The 25,914-nt window shown below is 45.7% G+C and overlaps 1 protein-coding gene across 14 annotated transcripts in view; it reads right to left on the reverse strand.

Moving 5' to 3' along the window:
* RGS6 (regulator of G protein signaling 6) overlaps nt 1-25,914 on the reverse strand; it is a 601,147-nt gene that overhangs the window by 103,377 nt on the left and 471,856 nt on the right. For all 14 annotated transcript variants that reach the window (XR_006343935.1, XM_043919808.1, XM_043919807.1 and 11 more), the window contains exon 4: nt 2,380-2,430. Coding sequence is in view for 13 of the 14 variants with exons in the window: in XM_043919808.1 (XP_043775743.1) it covers nt 2,380-2,430 (51 nt within the window). In the remaining variant the exon portion in view is untranslated. The remainder of the gene's footprint in view (nt 1-2,379; nt 2,431-25,914) is intronic.

Genomic DNA, 25,914 nt, shown 5'->3' on the forward strand with positions numbered 1-25,914 from the left:
AGGAGTGTATACACTTGTCACTGGTAGAACTGGAACAAATGGAATTGTATTTTACTTGCTTAGTGATGGCCAGTTTGGTTCTGAAATCTATATGCTTCAAGAACCATGAGTCCAGCACAAAAGGGAAATGTCATCACCTGCTCTTTCTTCAGAGAAGGAAGAAGAAAACCCAGTAAGAAGGGGACTTTCATGTCACCAATCTGGAGCTAGAAGTCTCACTTCATTCTTCAAAAGGCTTGTGCTTAGAGATGCTCCAGAAGGGAAGGAAGAAGGGAAGGAGGGTGGACTTTGGCTACCTGATTTCCCAGGGTCTTAGTTGGCCTCGTTTCTGCTGGTGAATTGTCCTTAACTCCTGCTCAACTACTTCTCAGAAGCCCAGATGGATTCCAGACCTTGATGTCCTCCCAAGGGCATCAAAGTATAATAGACCATGAGAGATAAGAGCCATATCATTCAGGACCTTTCACAGAAGCGTCACATATCAGGGTCAGAGGATTCCTGCAGCGTATTCTACCACCAATTGGTTCAAGGCTCTCAGAATATACTATTGCTGCTGCTACTACTACCACTGCAGATAATGATAAAACACCTGTCAGGAATATGATGATTATTCCAGAAGGGCAAAGACAATAGTACTCTTGAAAGAGAAGAAAACCCACCATGAAGAAGGGTGACTCTACATCATGTAACTAAACTTGTAGAGACTTACGCAGTCCAGTTTTCAGAAGCAGATAATCAGAAGTCCAGGCTGCATAAGGCAAACACTTAGGGTAGTCAATATGGCTTTTTCCCTTAAAAGGATTAGCATTTATAGTTTTCTCCTGTGGTTTAAGAACTTGACTGGAATTAAGAATTTCCACTCAACATGACAGTGGTCACTAGTCATGATGGAGACAAAGGCTAATGTCACTTCTGTTCATGACCTACTTTTCTGGCACTCAGATTTCTGGTAACTATGTTTAATTGAATTTCGTGTAAATTATAAATTGGGCTTCCCTGGTGGCTCAAATGGTAAAGAATCTGCCTGCAATGCAGGAGACCTGGGTTTGATCCCTGGGTCAGGAAGATCCCCTGGAGAAGGAAATGGCAACCCACTCCAGGATTAATGCCTGGAGAATTCCATGGACAGAGGAGCCTGACGGGCTACAGTTCATGGGGTCGCAAAGAGTTGGACACAACTGAGTGACTAACACTTCCACTTCCATAGTCAATGGTCTGTTAAGGGCTTCCCTTGTGGCTCACTGGCAAAGAGTCTGCCTGTCATTGCATGACACATGAGTTTGACTCTTGGCCCAGGAAGATCCTGAGTGACAAGCAGCAACTAAGCCTATAAGCCACAACTATGGAGCCTGTGCTCTAGAGCCTGGGAGCTGCACCAAGAGAAGCTGCCACAGTGAGAAGCCTGCACACCACACCTAGAGAAAAAAAGCCCTCTTAGCAACAAAGACTGAGCACAACTCTCCACCGCCCGAAAACTAACTAAATAAAAATTACTAAAAAATAGTCTTTTAATATTAAGAGCACCAGATTAACATACAGAAAGGCTTGAGCTGTCATAGTGACCCCAGCAAGGAATCACAGCTGAGGGTCAGAATGGGCACTTGAAAAAAAATCTTTAAAAAGCAGAGCAATTGAAGGCCATTTAATTTGAGGCAAATAGATCTAATCCCCAAGAACATCAGAATACATTACTGGATGTTTGTAAATATGACTTTCAGGCATCAAGAATACTTAGTTAAGATGGGGAGTGTATAATAACTTCAGAAAAGTTTACTTACCTAGAATTTTTATTTTTTTTCCTGGAACCCCCACCACCTCCATTTTCTAATTATGCTGTAAAAATAAATGTTATTGCTTATTTGCTGATGGGAGCACAGTTCTGAAAACTGCTTTATTGGCCAGGGTTTGCTGTTGTTTTTCTGGTGAGGTTTTCCTAATTGCATTGCACAATTAAAGTTGAAAAAAAATCACTCCTTCACTTCTTGCAGAAGCAGAGAACAGACGGAGTCTTAGCAAATAATTAAACCTCTTAATTGTGGATCAGGCAATCTAATTTTAAGAGCTGGCTATAGAAGGCTGTTCCGTGACAGTGCTACAACTTATCTTTAATTGCTGTGGCTAACCAGAGTCCATGTTATTGTACCGGGCTCTTTGGCATTCTAAATGGTTGCTCATTTCCTCCAAGGGTAATTTAAATTTAAAGACAGAAACTCAGTGGAGGAAATAAATTAATTTTGTTTGCAAAGGGAGTGATTCCACATCTTGGAATTCACTTGTATAAGCCCAGTTCTCAGGAGGGTAGGAGAAACTGGTTTGGAACTTGGGTATGGCTTGTTCATTAATATCATGTGGGTCAAGTCAGGGTTGAGGGTCAAGTACCTGGGTCCTCGATGGAAAGGTTCTTCATAAGCCACTGTACAATGTCCGTACCTGTAACAGTAAAGCAATTTCAATTGAAGACCTCATGGATGTTTAGCTCTGTGCCAGAGGAAACATGGTTACCCGAGAGATTCCTAGGTCCAATTAGCACACACCTGGAGAGCTACATAATATTGATACTTTTCCATCCTAGCCAACTCTTTCCATCCATTAGTATGCTTCCACAGTCACAATCTCATTCTTTTCCTCAAAAAATCCATGTCTGATGATTCAGGATGATCTTGTGTCCACATTTCTAGGGAGCTTTGGGAGGGGACTACCTGGGAATACATATTTTGATGACAGACTAGAAGACGTTTTATCACTCCTGGTCCCCAGAACATTTCCTGAGGGAGGAGACTTCTTTTAGCTCCTTATCCCCAACTGAAAAGGCTTGCCCAACACAGACGACCACACAGATTCCTGAAAAAAATAAACCTCTACTCTTTTCTGGCCTGGGCTTATCCTGAATGAATAAGCCCCTGTGTCTGTGGGAGAAACTTCTATGTGTTCATCCAAACCTTTGTCCTCCATCCCCTGGGCAATAACTAGATTACACTTCCAGACCTTCCTGCAGTTGGGTGTGGATTGAGTTCTGACAAGAGAATGTGGGTGGAAATGCCGCATGCCATTTCCAGACTCGGACCATAAAAACTCCTGCCTGTCCCTCCACATCCCACACCCTTTCATCCCCATCTGCTGAATGAAGGGAGAGAGGGCAGAGCCACAATGTGGAAGGAGCCTGGGATCTGGAACAGACATGAAGATTGATGCCCATCTGGGGCTCTGACTTGATTGAAAAATAAACTTGTGATATTGAACCCCAGGCATTTGAGGGTTATCTGTTTTAGTATTTAGTATTACCTTAACTAATGTAAATCTTAGGAATCAGAAGAGACTTTTAAAATTTATCTACTCCAACCCTAGCCAAGCATCATCCACAATACCCCGGATAAGATGTGTTCTAATTTCCATTAAAAAAACAAACAAACAAACAAAATAAACCCGAGTGCCTGGAAACTCACAAATTCCTTCCTGGCAAGCCTGTCTCAGTTAAATCATCTTCAATTTCTCTGAACTGAAATTGGCCGTTCTCTGAATTCCTGTCTTCGGTCTTAGTTTTGCCCTCTGATGATAGAGAGAAGAACTCAGACCTCTCACTCTGTGAGACAGTCCTTCAATTATATGGACAGTACACTCAGTGTATTAGCAATGCTATCCTAGAGTTTCCCCTGCTCTAGGTGAAACATGCCTGGATTCCTCAGCTGTTTCTTCTCATGATATGATCTGGGGTTTCTCACCGTTGTGGTCAAAATTCTCTGAATATATTTGCTTTTGTTTGTCTCCCCTTAAATGTGGCACCTAGGACCAGTGTTCTCAGGCAAGCGCAGTTCACGTGGGGGTGAAAGTGAAAGTGCAGTCGCTCAGTCGTGTCCTACTCTTTGTGACCCCATGGACGGTAGTCCACCAGGCTCCTCTGTCCATGGAATTCTCCAGGCAAGAATATTGGGGTGGGTTGCCATTTCCTTCTCCAGGGGATCTTCCTGACCCCGGGATCAAACCTGGGTCTCAGGCATTGCAGGCAGATTCTTAACCTTCTGAGACACAAGGGAAGCCCTCATGTGGGGGCAGAGGAGTCCAATTTTCTGGGAGGTTCTGAACTTCCAGACAATCTACTATTGTCATTCCCATATCTCACTTTAAACCAGTGCAGATCTTCAAAGGTCTGTACATTATTACCTCAGGATGGAGTTTTAGATGGAAAACAGTCTGAAAGGGGCAGTGTTTCCAGAGACCTGAGTCTTGTCACTGGTCTGAATTGTGCGGTGGGCGAGAGGGCCTGCCATCAGCTCTCCTCGGATTGAGTCCCAGCTGAAACACCCAAGAACCAGCAGAGGGGGTTGAACAAATAGTTCCCTTTTTCCAAAAGGAAAGTTGCTCAGAAATTTGACTGGGGGTAAGAAGTGAGATCAATACAGGCCTGAGTGCTAGACATTTTGTTGCTCTCTGGAAGGAGAAGGAATCTTGCAGAGTAGACTGTCTGGTTCTTTGTGTACTACCCTACCCACCCAGGATCGGCCTCCACTGACACAGCACTGCAAGTCCACCACATTTTAACCTCAAAAGCAGGACTTCTAAGTGTTGCCCCACTCTTGCTCCTGGATGGCATCTATGAGCTAAACTTTGGATCGAAAACATTCCCATTCATTCATGTTCTTTGAGAGAAAGGGTGAGTATATATGTCTGTGTGTCCACTTCCTCCAAATTATACAAGTTCAACATTTGTCCTCGGAAATGAAGAACAAAGCAGAAATCAAATAAGAACTGTAATCCCAAGTTGAGGGTGGCGTGGGGGGAGACTCTAACCTGTTTTTCCCTCAAAAGAAAAATAGTCTTTTTTTCTTGTGGGTTGCCTAGAAACGGCAAGGTTTCCAGCATCAGCAACAGCTCTCCCCCGGGCGGGAGGATTATCTTTCTGCTGAGCTTGCTGAACCATTATTTATCACCTGCCAAGATTGATTACTCACCCTGGGACAATGACAGCCCTTCCTTTCCCCTGTTAATTACTGTCATCATTAATATCCATGTCACTAATTAGTATTCATTCACATTGAAACTCCTTCCTTGCTATCATATCCGCTTCCCCCACCCCCCACCCCACCCGGGCCTTCGGCACCATTGTCTGGTTTTCTGCCCTCCTTTGCCTTTCTGCACTCATGCCTGGCCTAATTTGTCCACCAGGCTCCGGTTTGCATTCACAGAGCTCAAGAATCACATGCAAGCACAATTTTGGTAAAGAAAGCAAAGTCACAAAAGCCCCCGGCCTTCTCCCCTGGCACTGCGGGGACCACAGACCTGGGTTTCTTGTCGCTGGTGCAGCCACCATGACCATCACTCTTTCATTCGGGGAGCCAGGTGACCATCCTCAGGCCCCCTTGGGGCCGAGCTGCTGCCCCTGGCTGTCTAGGCCACCACCCTCAGTCTGCAGCAACACACACCCCACTGCCATCCTCAACACGCGTGGGCCCTGCTTGGTAGATCTGAGCACACACAGAGATGCCCGGGGCTGTGGACAGTCTCATTCTCGTGGGCATGGGTTATTGCTTCACCAGGCTAATCCAGGAAGGGCCAGCCTCAGCCTTGTGGCAGATTCAGCTTCGGGAACAAGAAAGGAAAACCTGTCATAATATTATGTCCTTTAAGATGGCTACAATTATTACGCTGTAGAATCAGGCGAAAATAGTCCAAATCATTATCAGGGGAAAGCATTTTTATTCTTCTTTTTTCTCTTCCCTTTCTTCCTTCTTTTCCCCTTCTCCCAGTCATTCTTCCCTTCTTATTCTAGTAAGAAATCAAAGCAGATTATTTTTCTATTCTATCCAGAATTGATGGTTGCCTTTTGTTACTACCACTGGATTCTCTTTCTTATCTTTGTCAAGCTGCAGTCCCAAGTGGAGTGGGTCTGGAGCACAGCCTCCTGCTGCCCCAGGCCCGGCACACAGCCTCCTGCTGCCCCAGGCCCGGCATTTTGCTGCTCTCCCAGACTTCCCAGGTGGCTCACTGGTAAAGATCCACCTGCCAATGCAGGAGATGCAGGAGACGCAGGTTCAATCCCTGGGTCACGAAGATCCCCCGGAGGGGGAAATGGCAACCCACTCCAGTATTCCTGCCTGGAAGATCTCATGGGCAGAGGAGCCTGGCAGGCTATAGTCCATGGGGTCGCAAAGAGTGGGACATGACTGAGCAACCAAGCATACACAGGAGGAAAGGGCAGAGGAATGAAGATAAGACTTGCAAATCTGTCTACTTCCTGAGGAGTAGGGAGCAGGAGGCTTGTCATGGGCCTCTGATCAGTGGCTCCCTGGCCATCTGGCTGGGCCTGAGTCTCAGAGCAGCCTTCTGCAGACTCTAACGGGGCTGGACTAAGGGTGACCCCCTACTCCCTGTAAGTAAGTAAGTAAGTTTACTTACTTACTTGGGTAGAGTGAGACTCAGTGACCTCCTCCCAAGTCATATTAAGTCTAGATCAGTATAAACTGGATTTGAGTAAGCTAGTAAGACCTTCCAAGACTTTAGAGAGCTCTCTTTCTGGCATGGGGGAGACCCTTGTTATAAAAGCATTCTATTCTGGGCTCGGCTTCAGGTGTTTTAAGCTCCCTGAAAGAATGAGGGATACCTGGAACTTCTTTTGAAATAAGTCAGAAACCAGGCAGATCCTACTATGATACACTTCTTTCATTTCCCCCAAAGTTTTGTATCAATCTGCACCCAAATTAGACTATGCAAACTTGACAAAAGACTGGTTCCAGTCATCTGCAAATTTCAAGTTCCCTGCAACTTGGTAGTTTATATATCATGGTTCTGGTAACTGAAGCAATTAACAACATACTCATCAGTCCTGCCCACTGGGGAAAGACACTTTCATTTGAGTAAACTATTTTTTCTGGAGCCCAACCAAGGATAAGATGGTACACCTTAGGCAGGGATATGACTCCACCCTCCGTTGGAGTTTCATGAAACTGCCAAGGTCTCAGCTGCTCCTTTGAGTGAAGAATGCAGCTCTATGCCATCTCAACATGAATGCAGGTGCCAAGTGCAGGCCAGCATCAACCCAGAAGGATGACAATCCCCAGTGCCCACTGTGTACCAGGCCAGCACTAGACACTTAACCCTGTTGTCATATGTCATCTTGACAATATGTAAAATATAGTAACTCACATCCATTTTAAAGATTAGACCCAGAGAGGCCCCAGGTCACATGCTAGTACCTAAAGCAGCCCAGTTTGGGATCCAGAATATCTCATGTCTAATATTATTTCCACTACACTGTTCTGCCCCTCTTAGCTCTGAATAACTTTCCAAGTAGTACACAGAACAACTGGAAAAGTTATCTTCTGTACTCAACTGCCTTCCTGAAGCAGACATACTAGTTTAGTCATAATAATAATTACTGCTTTAGCTATTAAGCTAATAATTTATTGAGTAATTTCTCTATTTGAAGTTTTCGAATGATTCTACTATAATACTGCATGCACGCTAAGTTGCTTTAGTTGTGTCCAACTCTCTGCGACTCTTTGGACTGTAAGCCCACCAGGCTCCTCTCTCCATGGGATTCTCCAGGCAAGAATACTGGAGTGGGTTGCCATGCCCTCCTCCAGGGGATCTTCTTGACCCAGGGATCAAATCTGTCTCTCTTATGTCTCCTGCATTGGCAGGCGGGTTCTTTTACCACCAGTGCCATAGTAATTTCATGATGTAAACAGATTATTGTCTCCATTTTGCAGATGAATTGAAGGACACTCTATAAGTAGAGAAGTTTTTACAGTTTTAGACCATTCTTTTATGACTTAGTTAAAAAACAATAAAATATAACAGTTAGCTATCAAGAAAGCTTAAGAGGAAACATTTAACTGGGCTTTGCTGGGTGGACACAGTGAATAGCTGGCAGTAAGAGAGAAGGAAATACAGGTAAAAGAACTAGCATGATAAAGTCTAGTGGCATTTTTGAGAGGTACTGTTTGATCAATGGGTTTGATTTTTCCAAGGAAAATGGTGACACATTTAACAGTTACACACTTGCTTCTCAAGCATATGAAGCAATAAAGTACATTGCTTATAAAGTCGGGCAGACTTGAGTTCCACTCATGGTACATCATTTCCAAACTGTATGACCCTGGGCGGGTGCCTTAACCACCACCCACTCCAATCTCCATACTCATGGGTTAACTGGGGAAAATTCTGCATGCTTCCAGGATAAAACAAGAGAAACCCTCACCAAAAGCCTGACCCATGGTTTTGCTGAAATTTCTTATTAGGTCACCTACCTGCTCTGTGCCCTCATTTTTTCTCATATGAAAATGAGGACAATAATAAAAAGGACCTGATGCTTAGGCTCTGGGGTTAAAGGAGATGCTGCATGTGCAATGCCGGCACAGTGCCTGGAATGTAATAAGCATAACACATGTGAGCTACGGAGGCAGTCTGAGTTTTATATTCACATTGGAGCCAAGTGTCTCACCAAGTCATCGGCATGGCTCAGAGAAGCAGCAACAACTTGAACTGCTTGTTATCTGCCTGCTTTTTCATTTCAGGCCTCAGAGAATCTCAAAGGTCTTCTGGTGCTTTTTAGGAAGGGTTTTCTTGATGGACAGAAGGGGAGTTGCAGCAGGCAAGCTTTACGAGGCTGGCGGGGCCTCATGGAGCCAGGGGGTGGGGACCCCTTCCGGCAGCTTTTGTAGCCTTGCTCCTCAGAGGACATTTTCTGGGTCAGGGAGGAGCTTCTCTAGGAGCACTCATCTCAGTTTGGAACTAGATATCCACGATGTGATGATTTGATCAGTGACTGCTTCCCCCCGTATCCGCTTCCTGGGACCACCTAACAAAGCACCACAAACGGAGCAGCTTCAAGCACAGAAATGTATCGCCTCCCAGTTCTGGAGATGGAAAGTCCAGGATGCAGATGTGGACAGAGCTGGTTCATCTGAGGGCTGTGGGGAGAAGCTGTTTCCATCTCTCCCCCCCCTCCTGGAGGTTTGCTGGCAGTCTTTGGTGTGTTTGTCTTGTGCAAGCATCACCCCCACCTCTGCCTCCATTTTCACAAGCGCCTTCCTGCATGCGTGTCCCTGTGTCCACTTTCTCCTCATTCTAAGGACAGAGTGGATGAGGACCCACCTAAACTAGTTCACCTTAACTAATTACACATCAACAACCTTGTGTCCAAATCAGGTCACATTCTAAGGGCTTGGAGGTTAGGACACGACATATACATTTTGGGGGTGACACAATTCAACCCATAACAATCATTCTGAACGAGCAGGACTCATATTTTTTCATCTCTGGCACCAAGCCAAGACCGGTCATGAAGCTGGGGTTTAATTAATGCTTATTGATCAACAGTTACATTCAAATGGGCATCGTATAATACATACATAGCCATTCATATTGCACATATTCATTACATTAAAAAAAATTTTTTTTGTCAGTTTTTTGTGACACATGAAAACTTCATCACAGGCCAGCACCAGTTGTGGTATTGGGCATTTTGCAACTACTGCTTTAGAGGAAAGTTCAAGGTTTTTCATCCATTGACACTTACTTTAAAAAACCACCTTTCTCCCTGTAAAAAGAAGTCTCAACAAACACTTTAAAAAACATTAGGTAAATTGATAAACAACCAACATTGGCTGCCTAGCACAGGGAACTATATTCAGTATCTTGGAATAAACTACAATTGTTGTTCAGTCGTTAAATCCTGTCCCACTCTTTGTGACCCCATGGACTGCAGCACACCAGGCTTCCCTTTCCTTCACTATTTCCCAGGTTTGCTCAAACTCACATCCATTGAGTCTGTGATGCCACCCAACCATTTCATCCTCTGTTACCCCCTTCTTCTGCCCTCAATCTTTCCCAGAATCAAGGTCTTTTCCGATGAGTCGGAAAAGGACCAAAGAAGAGCATAGATACCTATTCATATACATATATGTATAACTGAATCACTTTGCTATATACCTGAAATTAACACAACATTGTAAATCAACTATCCTTCAATTAAAAAAACCCCAAAACATTAGGCAGTAATCTGAACTGCCCCCTTCTCCTCATTCAACCCTGGCTGACACTTAAAGAGGACAACCAGTAGAAGGAAAGGTGGTCTTCAACGCTCCTCTCAGGTCGAAAGACCCCCTCCTCCCTCCTCTCTCCTGTCTCCGCGCTGGCCCCCCTGGCTCTCTGGCTGCGGAGTTCAAACTGCCTGCGACCGGCTTCGAATCGGCGCTGATTCTCGCTTTTTAACAGGAGGCTTTTGTGTCCGTCTGACTTGAACAGTTTGGAGCAATTAAATCCAGACACACAGACCGATGATTTTTGAACCAGCGATACCCAAGCATCACTGCCTCATTCAGCCCTAAACCAGGGCGGGCCGGGCCTACCTCCCTGGGGTCGGTCTTCTTTCCAGGCCAGGCACATAGTCCTGCCCACCTCCATGGGCACGTGGCAACTGCGCCCCACAGCGACCCACAGCGGGAAAGACAGCCAGCCACGGGGAAGCCCCTGGTGGGCCTTCTCCTGCCTGCCCCCTCCCCCCGCGCTCAGACCGCGCTCCCCGCTTGCTTCCCATGCATTATGAAAAATAATAGGGGGCAGGAGACCGGGCGAGGTTATTACCAACTCATAAATCAACTGGGAAGCTCTGAGGGTTGTGGTGAGGTGTCTGAGCCGGTCTCCCCCCCGGTTTGTTATCTCACCCGGGGCCCCCACCATTGATTCATAACCTCATAACCCTCCGCGTCCGAATCCCAAGTCTTCTATCTAATTGTCACCCGCCGAGTACATGATTTGCAAGAGGATGCGGGCGGCGGCAGACGTGGGGGTGGAGGAGAGATTAGTTTTGTCAATCAAAAGCGTCCAGGGCGAGGAGGTGCACACCCGGGATTTAGCTCAACGATCAGCTTATTAAAGGGGAGGCTGGCTATGCTACACGGATGCACTTCACATAGGGAGACGGAGGATCTCGGCCTCTGTTGGGGGGTAGCCCCTGCTCTCTGAGGGTGGCTGCCTCCCAGGCCAGCCTTTCGCCCCATCCGAAGGCAGAAATGAAAACCAGACAAGCAGATTTGCAGCTCTAGGGGAGAAGTGAGCTAATGCCGGGTGTCCACTAGCCGCATTGGAGAGAACTGTGACAAACGTTCTGAGGGCTGCGGCTCCTCTCCAGGGGGGCTGGAGGGGTCCCAGGGCTGGATGGAGTCAGGGCCGGTGCTGTCTACTGGTCACCTCATCTGTGTGCCTTTGACCCTGACACGTGGTCGGAGAATGTTGAAATTAATCTGAGAGGCTGAGGCTTTCTGGAAAGGAGCAGGAGAGGCAGTCTTTGTGACGCCCAGGTATGCAGGATGCAATCACTTTACCTGGAATCTGATCCGTCTAACCGCACTGTTTGGGAATAATGCTGACACGCTTCCACAGCACTGATCTGAGGCTTACGTCTGCAAAGTGCTGCTGGACGCCTGCCAACACCTTGGGAAGGGCAAGGTGTGCTCAGCAGGGAGTGTGAGCAGGCCAGGTTTCAAGCGGAGTCTGAGCACACAGGTGCCTGGGCAAAGCTGAATCCGTGTTGCACTCATTTTAGCTCTGGGGCCCTGGGGCTCTGGCTTCCGGGAACACTGTTGGTTTTTGTCATCAGACAGACCTGGGTTCATATCCTGACTCTGCCCCTTCTAGCTGATCACCTTGGATGAGTTATTCAACCACCTTGACACCCAGTTTACCCACTTGCAAAATGGGTCCATCACAGACTCTACCCCAGACTGTGTTATGAGTATTTAAATGGAGGTGGGCACCCCAGTCCATGGGCAGTTCTGGTTCCTTTCTGCTTACAGCTGATGCACAGCTCCATCTGCCCGGAGTGGAGTCTGGCCTGGAGCTCATCTCCTGGGCAGTGAGCCTTGGGTGGAATCAAGCCTTGCTCCCGGCTCCTCCCCCAGCCTGTGTTGCAGGCCTAGCTAGACTAGACAGTTCAGAGCTGGCTCTTCCGTCTTTCGAGCTTCTCTGTTTCATTCAGATGAATGAGTCCATCCTTTTAAAAACTGGTCTGGGACCTTCTCCATCAGTAGAAGATCTACTCCCGGTTCAATCTGCAGTTCCTGAGGCAAAACAGAACCCCAAGGAACCCCAGCATCTCTCCTCCATCCCAGCTACAGCCAAGCCCTTATCCTGGCGTCTACCACCAGGGGCGCCATGAATCCGAATCCTGTGTCTGAGTCTGGGTTCCCCTCCCAGCAACTCTGCGACCTTGGGGATGTGCTGTACCCTTTCTAAGCTTCAGTTTCTCTAGGATATGATAAAAGCACCGTCTGAGAGGGAGGCATGGGATAATTCCTGTAAAAGCTTCAACCTTGTGTCTTCAGCACAGAGGAAAAGGTCAGCATGGTCTGACTTCATCATCATCATCATTATTATTGCTATTCCTACCGACTGGACCCCTCTCATTCCTTTACCTGCAGTGATTAATAAGATGGCTCTGTTCTTAAACAAAAAAGTGCACACGCGGGCTACAAGGGCCAGACTACAGTGTCGGTGGGGAGTGTTCATGGGCCACAGACAGAGTATGTGATTCCAGCACACCCAGTTTCAGGAGACAGTTCACAGAGAAGGAGGTGCTTCCTATCAGCGAGAAACAGGAAAGATGAAGGAGTAGAGTATTGTATGCAGAGCCAAGAACAAAGCCATCCAAAGCAATCACAGCAGTGCCATGTGACAGCCAGCATTTATATGCAGGCTTGAACAGCAAGTCTCTATAAAAGGGGACAGAGTTGAAGGGCAAAAGTCACAGCATCCTCGGGCGTCAGGTATATGCAAAGCACTGAGCCAGTCACCGCGGGCTGAGAGTCACGCGTGAATCACACAAGAACCAGGCTTAAAGAGCTGCAGGGAGATGATGTCAGAACTGCCGGGGAATGAGCTCATGCTTTCCTGGCACCAGGATGCTGGCCTTGCCCCCCAAGCCCTCCCTCAACCTGGGCCTCATGGCCACTGCCAGCGTGGGCTCAGTGCCCTGACCCCTTCCTGCAGCTGACCTCAGGAAGTGATGTGCTCTTGGGTCAGCCTGCATCCCTCACACCTCTGTTGCTGGTCACCATCCCGGATCACTGCTCAGCGGCCTTCAGCGAGGCGCCCCAAACCCAGAGGGACTCGTGTGTGGGACACCACCATTCTTTCTGCTCCCCGTCATCTTTTAGGGAAGGGTGTAGCCTTGGGCTTCTCTGGGGTCCACTGCCATCTTGCCTCCAAGGACAACTCCTCCTTGACTTTCCCCTGAAGGACAGCATTGAGTCCTCGAGCTGAGAGCGGGGCTGTCTGGGGCAGGGGGTGAGGGGTGTTGATGACCATGAAACAGAAGCAGTAGCAGGAATGATAGGAGCTGGTCAGAGGCCTGTGTGTCCTGACCCTGCTGAGGGCTGGCGAGGGCCCTGGATAATAAGTCGTCAGCAAGAAAGGGGAGCACAAGTCCATGGGGAAGCTGGTGGCAGTCAAGCCACACTGCCCACCTTCCCTGCCCCAGTCTTCCCTCTGACATCCCTAACTCCTTTTCTGCTTTGGACATTGAGGTAAGAAAAAACAGTGCGATAATGAGGGGCCTGGGTACTGTGAAGACTGGGAGGCGGGTGAGGCGACATTTATATGGAGGCCTGAGAGCAGGGAGATGATGCACCTGGATGAAGAGCAGTGAGGTGGGAACAAGCAGAAGAATGATGCAGGCAACTGGAGGTGTGATGGGAGACGGAGGGACTGCACCCCCGGAAGTCTCTGGAAGCCTGGAGTTGGGGGGGGGGATCTGTGCATTTTTAAAGACTGCTTTGGCTGCTGCGTGGAGAAGGGATTGTAGAGGGGCAGGAGAAGCAGGAGGCCAGCCAGCAGCCAGTTTTCATGGTTTTGAGAAGAAATCTAACACGGGCTGGGCTCCCTGGCAGCAAGGAGATGGAGGGGAGCAAAATGGGGCCTGGGTCTGTTTTGGAAGCAGGGACTTGGAGTATGAAAACAAGAGGAGTCAGGCTTGACTTCTGGTTTCTAGCTTGACTAACTGGATGCAGGTGGAGCTTAGCCTACCTGAGATGGGGAAGCAGGTTGGGGAGGACACCTGGGCTCATTATTGGCCATGTTTTGTCTGAAACAGATGTATACGGCAGCCATCCAGGTGGCGATGTTGAGTCTGCCAGTGGACACAGGAGGCTGAGTTTTCAGGGACAGAGCAGGCCAGGGATTGTATTTTGGTGTCATCGGTGGGTAGAATGTACCTCAAGAAGGGAGGCTGGGTGAGATCACCAGAGGAGAACATGTAGTCAGAGAAGAGAGGGCTTTGGAACCAAACCCTGGGCCTGGCAGGGGCAGAGCTGGCTGGGGACCCAAGCCTGCCCTTCCTCGCTCTGGAATTGTCTTCTGTTACCCCGAGAGCCTGGGCTTCTGTCTTATGTGACTTATCCAGTGATGCACCCTCTTCCTCGGGGGACGGCAGGATAAATGAGCTCCAACTCTGGACCTCCGCGAGCTCCTCCTGGAACCCGCCCTTCCAGCCATCTCCCTTTCCTGCTCACGTCAGGATTCAGGGAAAAATCGACACTCCCCACTACGTCCAGCACCTGGTAGCTCTGCCCAGCGCCCAAGCCAAAGAGACAGCTAAGGGTTTCTGTGCTCTCTTCTGATTTATAACTAAGTTTAAAAACTTGCTTTCTGGCTTTTCTGCCGCTAAATTCCCTGAAAGCATCCTGAGGGGGGAACTGGCCCGTGGCTGAGTTCTGCTGGGTGAACGCAGTCCGGGAGTGACATCAAGCTTCACATCCCACCCAGGGTTACAGACGCTGGGGAGGGATGCTGTCTTTCTAATGGACAAGCCTCATTTCCTTTCCATCAGATCCAGACCAAGAAAAGCTGGCTTTTGTTCAGAGAACATGTTAGGAATGTTTCAAACTGAGAAACTTTGTACAGTAAGTTCTTGACTTACAAATGAGTTCTGTCCCAAGAGCGCATTCACAAGTCCGGTTTGTTTGTAAGTCCAACAAAGTTATCCCAGATACCCAACTGTACTGTGATAGGCTTATGATACTTTGTACACAAATAATACATAGAAAACAAACACAAAAAATAAAGGGAACATTTTAAAATTAATTTTTACAAGCGTATGGTTGCTTTACAATATTGTCTTAGTCTCTGCTGTATGCAAAGTGAATCAGTTATGTGTATACATGTATCCCCCCTTCTTCCATTTCCTTACCATTTAGGTCACCACGGAGCACTGAGGAGAGTTTCCTGTGCCAGACAGTGGTTCTCATCAGTCATCTATTTTATACCTAGTCGTGTATCTATCAATTCCAATCTTTCAGTTCTGTACATCTGTGTCTCCTCTTCTGCTCTGCAAATAAGTTCATCTGTACCATTTTTCTAGATTCCACACATAAGCCAAATTCCACGATGTCTGGTTTTCTCTTTCTGACTTATTTCACTCTATATCAGTCTCTAGGTCTATCCATATCTCTGCAAATGGCGCGATTTCATTCTTTGTTTTTTGACTGAGCAATGGCCCATTGTGTATATGTACCACATCTTCTTTATCCATCCCTCTGTTGATGGATACTTAGGTTGCTTCCATGTCCTGGCTATTGTAAAGAGTGCTGCAGTGAACACTGGGATGAGTGCTATCTTTTTGAATTATGGTTTTCTTTGGGTATGTGCCCAGGAGTCGCTGGGCCATTTGGCAGTTCTATTTTTAGTTTTTGAGTATTCTGTTTTTGAGTATACTGTTCTCCATAGTGAACCATTTACATTTCCACCACCAGTGTAGGAAGTTTCCTTCTTCTCCACACCCTTTCCAGCATTTATTGTTTGTAGATTTTTTTGATGATGGCCATTCTGACTGGTGTGAGGTGATGCCTCACTATAGTTTTGATTTGCATTTCTCTAACAGTTCATGATGTTGAGCATCTTTTCATGTTTGTTGACCATCTGTATGTCTTCTTTGGAAGAATGTGTATTTAGGGGGATAATGTGTATCCCCCTATTTTTTTTATTGTGTCATTTTTTTTTTTTTAAATATTGAGCTGCTTGAGCTATTTGTTTATTTTGGAGATTAATCCCTTGTCAGTTACTTCATTGGCAACTATTGAGGTTGTATGGCTCAGCATACAGACTGAACTAAAGTCTGGTGTCTGATCAAATAACATGATAAAAAACAGTCTGTTTTATTAAAATATTTTCTCAGCAATGGTCATATCCATGCTATTGGGAGGGTAGTAGATTGAGAGACCCAGACTTGGAATTCATTAAGGAGAGAGTCGTGTATAATTTTGAGGAATTGGGACTATGCTCAGCTCTACATTCCAGAAAACAAACAAGCAAAATAATAGTGGCTTAAACAAGATAGAAGTATATTCGTTAAAAGAAGTCCGGAGGTAGTTCCATAGGATCCTCAGGAATCCGCACTTTAACATTTCTCTTCCACCCTCCAAGTGCTTGGTTTTCACCGCCAAGGTCAACTTATGCTTCAGAATGTCTGCTGAAGTACCAGCCATCACATCTCAGCATCAAGCAGGGGGTAGAAGGAAAAGCAGAAAAGCTAAAAAGTGCCTTTCCCAGGTGAGACCCCTCCCATTAAGCACATTTCCTGGGAGCCCCTTTTTCTGTTCACACATTGTGATACACAGAATAATGGTTCCCCAAAGATGTCCATGTCCTAGTCTCCAGAACTGTGAATATCTACCTTACACGGCAAAAAGGACTTTGCGGTTGAAATTGAGGCCATCAGGATGGAGAAATTATCCTAGATTATCCGAGCGGGACCAATGTAGTCATAAGGCTCTTTATAAGAGAGAGATAAGAATATCAGGGAGAGAAGGCGATGCGATGCCAGAAGCAGAGGTGTGGGTGGGATCGCACATGAGTGTGTATTCAAAGGAGTGCTTGGGGAAGGGTGGAGGAAGAGAGGGGGTGGGGTGAAGAGACTGCTTGTTAGCTGCTGGCGTTGAAAATAGAGGAAGTGAGACAAGTGTTCAGGGCTGGTGCACTGGGAAGACCCAGAGGGATGGGATGGGGAGGGTTGTGGGAGGGGGGATCGGGATGGGGAACACATGTAAATCCATGGCTGATTCATGTCAATGTATGGTAAAAACCAATACAATACTGTAAAGTAATTAGCCTCCAACTAATAAAAATAAATGGAAAAAAAAGAGAAAGAAAATAGAGGAAGTTACCATGAGCCAAGGAATGCAGGCAACACCTCTAGAAGCTGGAAAGGGCACGGACACAGATTCTCCCCTAGAGTTTCAGAAGGAACATAGTTCTGCTAATAACTTTACTCCTGTAAGACCCACTTCAGATTCCTGACCTCCAGCACTGTAATACATTTCCACTGTGTTGTTTTAAGCCACCAAATTTCTATTTGTTGTAACTGTGAGGGGAAATGAATACACACATGATTCAGACACCAGAATTCAGTGATCTGACAACCTGGGAAATAGTTTTATTCTGAGTTACAGGATGCTCAGCCAAAAAAGGGACCATACTACTGAATCAGAAAGGAAAAATAGATGTTGGGGTCAGGAGTAGCAGACTGCCAGGCAGGACTGTTACGCAAATACAAGGGTCTCTACATTTAGCAGAACAGAAAAGTATTCTTCTCAAAACAGAATTGAATCCACATGGAGGAAACATACCTTAGAAGGCAGCATAAATAGCTTTAAAAGATAATTCTTTAGGCAGAACATTCTCTGTAAAGTTGAAAGTTACTAACCAGGTATGTCTGAGCCTGGCTGTGAAGGCCGTAGTCTAAAGCAGGGCTTTGAATTTGAGAGAAGTAACTTTCACAGTTATCAGTAAGACCTTTGATCTCTAAAATTTCTCTTGGTAGTCAGACAGTAAGCCACTATAGCTTGAAATCAACATTCATATACTGTTTACTATATGCCAGGCATGGTTCTAAGCACTTCACAGATATTAACTCATTTATATGCACAGCAACCTGATGAAGCAGTTACTGTCATTATCCCATTTTACAGATGAAGATAGTGAGGCAGAGAGCAGGTAGGTACTTGCTGAGGTCACATGGTCTGTGAAGTTAGGATTTGAACCACTTTGACTCCAGTCATTGCTCAGAGTCAGTGATTTTGCATGGCTCAGTAGGAGGACTGGGGAGGAGGGGAGGGTATAATTAAGGAGACAGGCAGAGCCAGAACTTGAAAGTTCCAGGTCATTTAAGGGTGAGTTTTCTCTAAATCCTATCAGATGGTAAGAATGTGCCTGCAATCCAGGAGACCTGGGTTCAATCCCTGGGTTGGGAAGATCCCCTAGAGAAGGGATGGCTACCCATTCCAGTATTCCTGCCTGGAGAATCCCATGGACAGAGTAGCCTGGTGGGTTACAGTCCATGGGGTTGCAAAGAGTCGGACACAACTGAGCGACTAATACTTTCCTTTTCTCTAAATCCTACTTAAGATGCTCTCTTGTCCCCAAAGACTTTTATAGTTTGGCTTTGCTTGGCTTCCTGGACTATCTTATACCAAACTATAAGAAAGAGAGTGGCTAGTTTCCAAGCTGCCTGGGAGAAGGAATTAATTTCCAGTTTCAACCTATGATCTGTTCAGAGGCAATTAGGACAGGTTAACACAGAAAACAGGCAGAGTGTGATAAAGTATTTGCATTACAGAAAACCACTTTATCATATCTGACTCAACCTTGTAAACACCTTGCAAACACCCTCTACCTTGTAAACACCTCTTTTGCAGTCAAGCAAGCTATGTGTGGTGAACTGGCAGGTACAAAGCTAAAGAAAAGAATGAGATCTTTATTTATTTATTTAGATCCTGGACAGCTGGAGGGATCTCAGTTCCCCAACCAGGGTTTAAACCTGCACCCCAGCAGTTAAAGTGCTGAGTCCTAACCACTGAACCACCAGGGAATTCCTGAGACAATCACTTATATTCTAAGACTTCTATTCCCCAGATGCAGATAAGCCAGGGTGGAATGATGATCAATCATCCTGATTGGATTGGTAAGTGACACTCCCTTTTTAGAGTAACCAACTGGCTCCCATTATATTTGGGTTGCAGTTGTAGAATGCGACTAAATATTTCCTCTGCTTCAAGTGGCTACTCCTAGAAGCCTGGTTCTGGGGTCACATAAATTTCATTTAAGTAAGCAACAACCCAAAATCCAGTAAAGGGAGCACACAGCTTATTTCCCAGGATTATGACTTTCACTCACTCACCTTCCCTGGAAGCAGAGATGCTTTAACCAAAGTGAGATGGAGACATTTGTCTTGTTTTGCCCACCTGGAGAAGGTGGGGATGGACAGAAACAGGACAGTGTGGGGTCCTCAGAGATGCATGATGAAGTTACTGTACAAAGGAAAGACTTTTTAGTCCATATTTCCTGACACAGACTAAAAAGGATCAATAGATCTAGTTAAGGCAATGATGTGAGATATCCCTACTCTTGGATGCCTTATCTTCTCCACTAGGTTTTCTCTTATGTTCTGTAGCCATGACCCCAGCTCAGAGCTGCCCATTTCTTGAGACATGTCTTCCCCAGGAAGGTGAGAGGCCAGGGACAGAGCTATCTCTTTCTCCTCAAACAACATGCCTCATGTCCTTGGACCATGTAGAGTTCTACAGAGCCTGCCATTGATGAAGACTAGAAAATGAGACTGAGACAAGGCAACTGGGAAATGCCCATCAACATGGCCCAGAACAGGCTCTGGGGCGGAAATTACCCTGTCCCCTATATCTCTGGCTCCTAAGTAAAAGTCAAGGGGAGGGAGGCATATCTGACTGGCAGAGCCTGGAACACATCACATGTCCTGGCCGTACCCAGCGCAGGAAAAGAGAATGTCCAATACTTCCTTTGTCTATAGTTGGGAGTGGTCTTTGCTCCCCCCCCCCACAACATGATATTCATTATTTGGGAGTTTCATAATCGAAGCAAGATATTCAGATGCTGGATAGCCAAAATAAATGACAAACATCCTTTATGCTTCCTGCTCTTTCCATGAATGGGAAAACTCAAGGCCAAGACCAGGGTGAGGTCTTAAGGGAAGAAAAGCAGAAAGATTTCCTGGACCACCACCAGCATAAAAGGAGGAAAGGAAAGGTAGCCCAACTGGGATCAACACTGGAGAGCAAGGCAGACATCTGCCTGGAGAGCCCCCCTCCCCCTGCCCCGTGTGAATCACTGAGGGGCCTGGAAGTGGTGGCAGGAAACTGTGAAGGCAGTTGGATGGGATTCAGAGTGCTGACATCTGGTAGGGAGAAAGATAAATATGAAGCTCTCTACGGTACCATGAGAAATGTCACTAGATTGCAGAGAGATTAATTTGGGTCAAAGAGAAGTAAACTTTTGGCCCCACGAAGAATTTGCAATCTATTGGGGGAGAGAGTCTTAATAAGTAGGGTCAGATATCGTATTCCAAGCAGCTTGACTCTCTTGACAGACAAATGAATTTCCAAGGCTACGGGTGCCAACAGCTAAGCAAGTCCCTCACAACATGCATGACCTCAGTTACCTCGGCAGTTGGCTCCACTTCAGCCTGGACACACTGCTTAACACATCTGAGCTTCCTGCCTCAGGCCTTTGTTTCCGTGGTGCCTTCCACTTGAAATGCCCAGTGTCTACCTTTGAGAGAATACATCAAGGGGGATTTCTCCAATGACCATGACCATTGGAGAAATGGCTTTCTTCCATGAAAGCCACTAGGATATAAAATTAGAAGAGAGCCCCAGGATTGGTAAGGCCAAGTTTAAGAACAAACCAGTCCCCAGGGAGAGCTAAGAATGTTCAGTGGGGACCTCCCTTTAACCATCCACCACTTCCACCATGCCACGAGGACCTGGGAGAGAACAAATCCTGCTAGAGTTCTCTTAGAAACATCATCATTTCAGGGTGAGATAGAGACTTCCAGATATAAATAAGTCCCCTCATCTGTCCATCCATCCATCCATCCAACTAACTTGCAAAAATGTGTTAGATCACCTGTAACTTGAGCTATTAGAAATGTTGACACTAGCTAATTTCCCCTCCTCCTTACTCAGTGGGTAAAACCCAAGTGCCATGGGGTCCCATTAATTTTTCAACTCATCTCCATGTTGATCTGAGCTTCCTCTTCCCTTAATTGGTCCCTGACCCATTCCCCATGCCTGTATCTGGAACTTCTGTTCTTTGGCTCCATTGGTGAAAAAAGCTCCCACATAACCTTCACAGAAGCACAGAAGGGTCCCTCTACCTCCCGGTCTACACGGACCCTCCCCTGTCCCCAGTGCCCTTCCTCCTGGTGCCGCCTCCCTCCACCACCTAATTTGGGGTTCAGAGGGAAAGTAGGCATCATCTCGCCTGTCATGATATTTCTCCTTTTTCTATGTAAAAATTTCTGATTGTCTGAGGCTTATATATACTACCAGTTTCCTCTCTGCTCCTCTGGTCTATCGTCTCTATTTTTGTTAACTTCTTCTCATTTGTGTAAGACTTTGGTGCCTGGGTCACCATCTTGTTCTCCACCTGAAATCCTGCAATTATCCTCGATGTCATCATTATCCATGTGGGAAACCTACTGAATATGTCAGCTTCTCAATCCTGTCCTCTACTCCAGTGACCTTCACATTCAAATCATCTTACTCCTCCTGTTTGTAAATTGCACAGAGATTCCAGGTGGGGTCGAATAGGGTGGCTAGGGTTCTGTTCCAGGGCCCCAGCATTTAGAAAATACATTATAATGATTGTTAAAGGTTGTGCAAATATTTAAGCACCCTTTTTCTCTTAGGAAATAGCATCTTCTCCAAACACATTCCAACCTCCAGTCAACTAGGAGGAGTCCTATTTCTAACAGGTAAGGTTCAGGACTCTTAACAGGACCTACAGAAGGCCAAGCCTACATCTCCAGCCTCTCCCTGCCCACCCCTGGGCCTTTGCACATGCTGGTCCATCAAGACCGCCTTCAGGGCCCAGCCCAGATGTTACTCCCACCGCCACTGCATGTGGTTCCACAGCCCATACATCTGTTCCTCACACTAACCACAAGCCACCTGTAGAAATGCCCTGTGACTTATTCACCTCTAAATTCCTGTGCCAAGCTCAGTGCCCAACACTGGAGTCACTCAATAAACATTTGTGGAACAAATGGGCCTTTAAAACCCATAAAATCCAAAGCTAGACAACAAGTAGGGTGGACTCCTGACCTTCATCACCTCTCACTGCATCTCTCACTCCCAGTCTTCCGCGACTTAGCTGAGGGCTGCCCATCCTTAGAGTTGCTCAGGCCCCAAACCTCAGAGTGATCCCTGAATTCTTGCTTCCTGTCACATTTCACATCCAATCAGACGATCAGGCAGGAAATCCATTCAGCCCTACCTTCCAAACACAGAATACGGTCTGAAATCTAGCTTTCTCACCACCTCCATTGCTCCCACCTAAGACTGAGCCTCTGTCTCTCCTGCCTGATTCCTTGGTGGTCTCCCCACTTCCACCCTTGATTTCTGATGGTGGAGCCCCATGTAGTGAAAGAATGAAGTTTTAAAAATGTTGTTCAGGACAGATCTGCTCAAGACCCTGAAATGGTCAAAGTCCTCACAATAGCCAACAAGACTACATCATCTGGCAGCCCTACTCAGAGTCTTGCCTGGGTATCAACAAGGCGAACTCACATCTTTGCTCAGGCGGCACCTTATCCTGGTGGATTCTCTGACCATGCTTTTTTTTCTTTGTTTTTCTTTTAATACTGTGATGAAAGCCACATAATATAAAACACACAGTTTAAACCACATTTAACTGTACAGTTCAGTGCACTAAGTGTATCCACATTGTGCAACTCTCACCATCATCTGTCTCCTGAATTTTTCCGCTTCCTAAAACCCTGTCCCCATTAAACACTAAGTCCCCAATTCCCCCCCCTCCCCAGCGCCTCCACCTCCTGGCCCCTGGTATCTACTAATGTACTTTCTGACTCTATGATTTTGACTATTCTAGGTATCTCGTGTAAGTGAAATCAAACAGTATATGTCTCCATCTAATGTATGTGTACATTCTAAGTTGTTCAGATGTGTCCAACTCTTTATGACCCCATGGACTCTAGAGTACCATGATCCTTTGTCCACAGGATTCTCCAGGCAAGAATACTGGAGTGGGTTGCCATGCCCTCCTCCAGGGGATCTTCCTGACTCAAGGACTGACCTGTCTCTTATGTCTCTTGCATTGGCGGGCAGGTTCTTCAGGACTAGTGCCACCTGGGAAGTCCCTAATGTATACTGGAATGCATTTTTAAGGTAACTTAATATATATCCTACAAACAGATTATACCTTTTCTCCTCCCGCACTATACAGTAGGTTCTCACAGATAACTAACGACCACACTGTAAATACAGCGAACTGCTCCAAATCTGCTCTCCTGATTCTTTTTCTCTGTTTTACCTTTTAAACTTTCAGAAGCATTTATCCCTTTTCACATACTAGATGCTACTTATTTATTATGGTTATTATCTAGTTTGTCCCTCCCCCACCCCCACTGAAGTACAAGCATCATAGGGGCAAGGATCTTTATCACTTTTGTTTGCTGATACTCCCAAGCACCTGGAAAAGAATATCTGGCACATCATAGGCACTTAATAAATGTGAATATGTTTTTCACACAGAATTAACTTTAAAAGAGTGATTCGGTTCTCGATGTATCTGTATTTTTATTGCTGTCTAACAAAATGCCCTCAAAGTGAATGGCTTAAAACAATGATCTATTTTGCTCAAAAATCTGCAATGTGGGCAGAGTTTGGTGAGTTCAACTCACTTTGCACATTGCAGCCTCAGCTGAGGTGGCTTTACTAGGGGCACGTTTCAAGTGGAAACTGAACAGTGGCTGCAAGCTCGCTCTTTCTGATGGCTGGGGGGTCAACCAAGGCTATAAGCTGAGGGCTTCAGTTCCTTTCCATGTGGGCCTCTCCATGGGCTGCTTGGGCTTCCTTACAGCATAGTGACTGCGCTCCAAGAGCAAACATCCCATGACAACAAGGCAGAGGTGCATGCCATTTTTATGACTTAGCCTTGGCTAACATGAGCACCATGCTATACTTTCTTGGCTCTATCGTTTGGGATGGAGTGGTACCAAAGTTCTAGAAGATCATGTGGGATCAAAGATATTATTCCAGACATCTTTAGGAATACAACCTGGCACATAGAGATATGCCCAAAACCTTGTTAGCTCATGACAACCATATTGAAAAGGCACTTAAGCACGACTTAAGCCAGTCACCAGCCTTTAGAAACACAACTGGACAGAATGAGAGATGTTAAGAAAGCTTATTACGCCAAACTCAAGTAGACAGAGCAGGGGATTTGGACTAAAAGCATGTTTAAATCCAAGCTTCATCATTACTGTGTACAACCTCGGGGAAGTCATGGAATATCCCTGAGCCTCAGCTTCCCCATCTGTAAAATGGGAATATTAAATTTTTCTTGTCTGCTTGACACTAATGATATAATAGGCATACACTTGAGTAAGTGTTCCCAAAACTACAAAATACTTCACTCTATACCTTTGGAGGCCAAAAACAGCCTAGTGGTCATTTGTATTTTTGTTCTGAAGCAATCAACAGACCATAGAGGAGGAAGCACTTACTGAGCTGTGGGTGCAGCACCCTGGACTTCACTCATCGACTGTATGATATTAAATAGCCATTTAAGTTTTCAGAGCCTCAGTTCTGTCATGTGGAGGGATAAGGCTGGGCTTCCCTTGTGGCGCAGATGGTAAAGAATCTGCCTGCAATGCAGGAGACCCGGGTTCGACCCCTGGGTTGGGAAGATCCCCTGGAGAAAGGAATGGCTACCCTCTCCAGTATTCTTGCCTGAAGAATCCCATGGACAGAGGAGCCTGGCATGCTACAGTCCAAGGGGTCACAAAGAGTCAGACATGACTGAGCAACTTTCACTCACTCAGGGATAAGGCTAATTGCCTTGCTTAACCCTGAGAATTATGGTAAGGACTTGATAAAGGTCAGCTCAAAGGCTTATGGTAAGGGCTCAATAGTACAGGTTATATCACTTGGTAATAATTATATTATTATCTAAGCAGCCTTAATTTTTAATGTTAGGTAAAAATACATTTTTGTGAATACAAAAGTGAAATATTTTATTTCAATTAAAACCTTAGAAAAGCCAGCTAAGCATAAGAAAATAAAAATCACACATAAAATTTCTCTCTTAGATTCTCCATCTGTTATCTCTTTCTAAAAATAAAATTTTCTAGTTTTACATTATATCTAGCTCCCTTCAAAGATATAGTTGTCCATTTTTGGGGGGCGGTAAAGCAGTAAACAGCAACTTTTCATACCTCCTATGATTTCCTTAAGACAAATCTCTACGAGTGAAATTTCTGGATCATTTTCAAGGCTTCAGACTCTATGATACAACTGGCCTTCAGGATACACTGAACCCAATTCTCCTCTCTCTAGAAGTGCATACTCGTGCCCGTTTCCCTAACCCTAGCCAGCATTCTTGTTTAACACTGCCAACCTGATTGGGAGAAATGATAGCCCATTTCAGACAATCACTCTTTTTTAAAAAGTGAAATTTCAATGTTTCTAATACAGTTATTGACCATACGTATTTCTTCTGTTGGGGTACCTATCTTTTTATATCTATTAATAGGAACTCATTAAGTATTAAGGATATAACATTTTATCTGAAATTTGTGCTACACAGTTTTTCCTCCTCCAATTTGTCATTTACATTTAAGGTGCCTCTAGAGGTAGAGGTTTTAAATATTTTATGTTCAAATATATCAACTCTTTCTTTTATGGTTTATGCATTTGTTGATGTGCTTGCAATATTGTCAAGACTTTTTGATGAAGAACTTTTATAAGTTTTTGTTGAATTCATTAACTCATGCACTCAAAAATTACTTACTGGATGCTTCCTGCATGCCAGGCATTGTTCTAAGCACTGAAGCATCACTTAAAGCATAGGGCTGAACTCAGAATGAAA

Source organism: Cervus elaphus, chromosome 12, assembly GCF_910594005.1.
Source record: "Cervus elaphus chromosome 12, mCerEla1.1, whole genome shotgun sequence".
Classification (NCBI taxonomy): domain Eukaryota; kingdom Metazoa; phylum Chordata; class Mammalia; order Artiodactyla; family Cervidae; genus Cervus; species Cervus elaphus.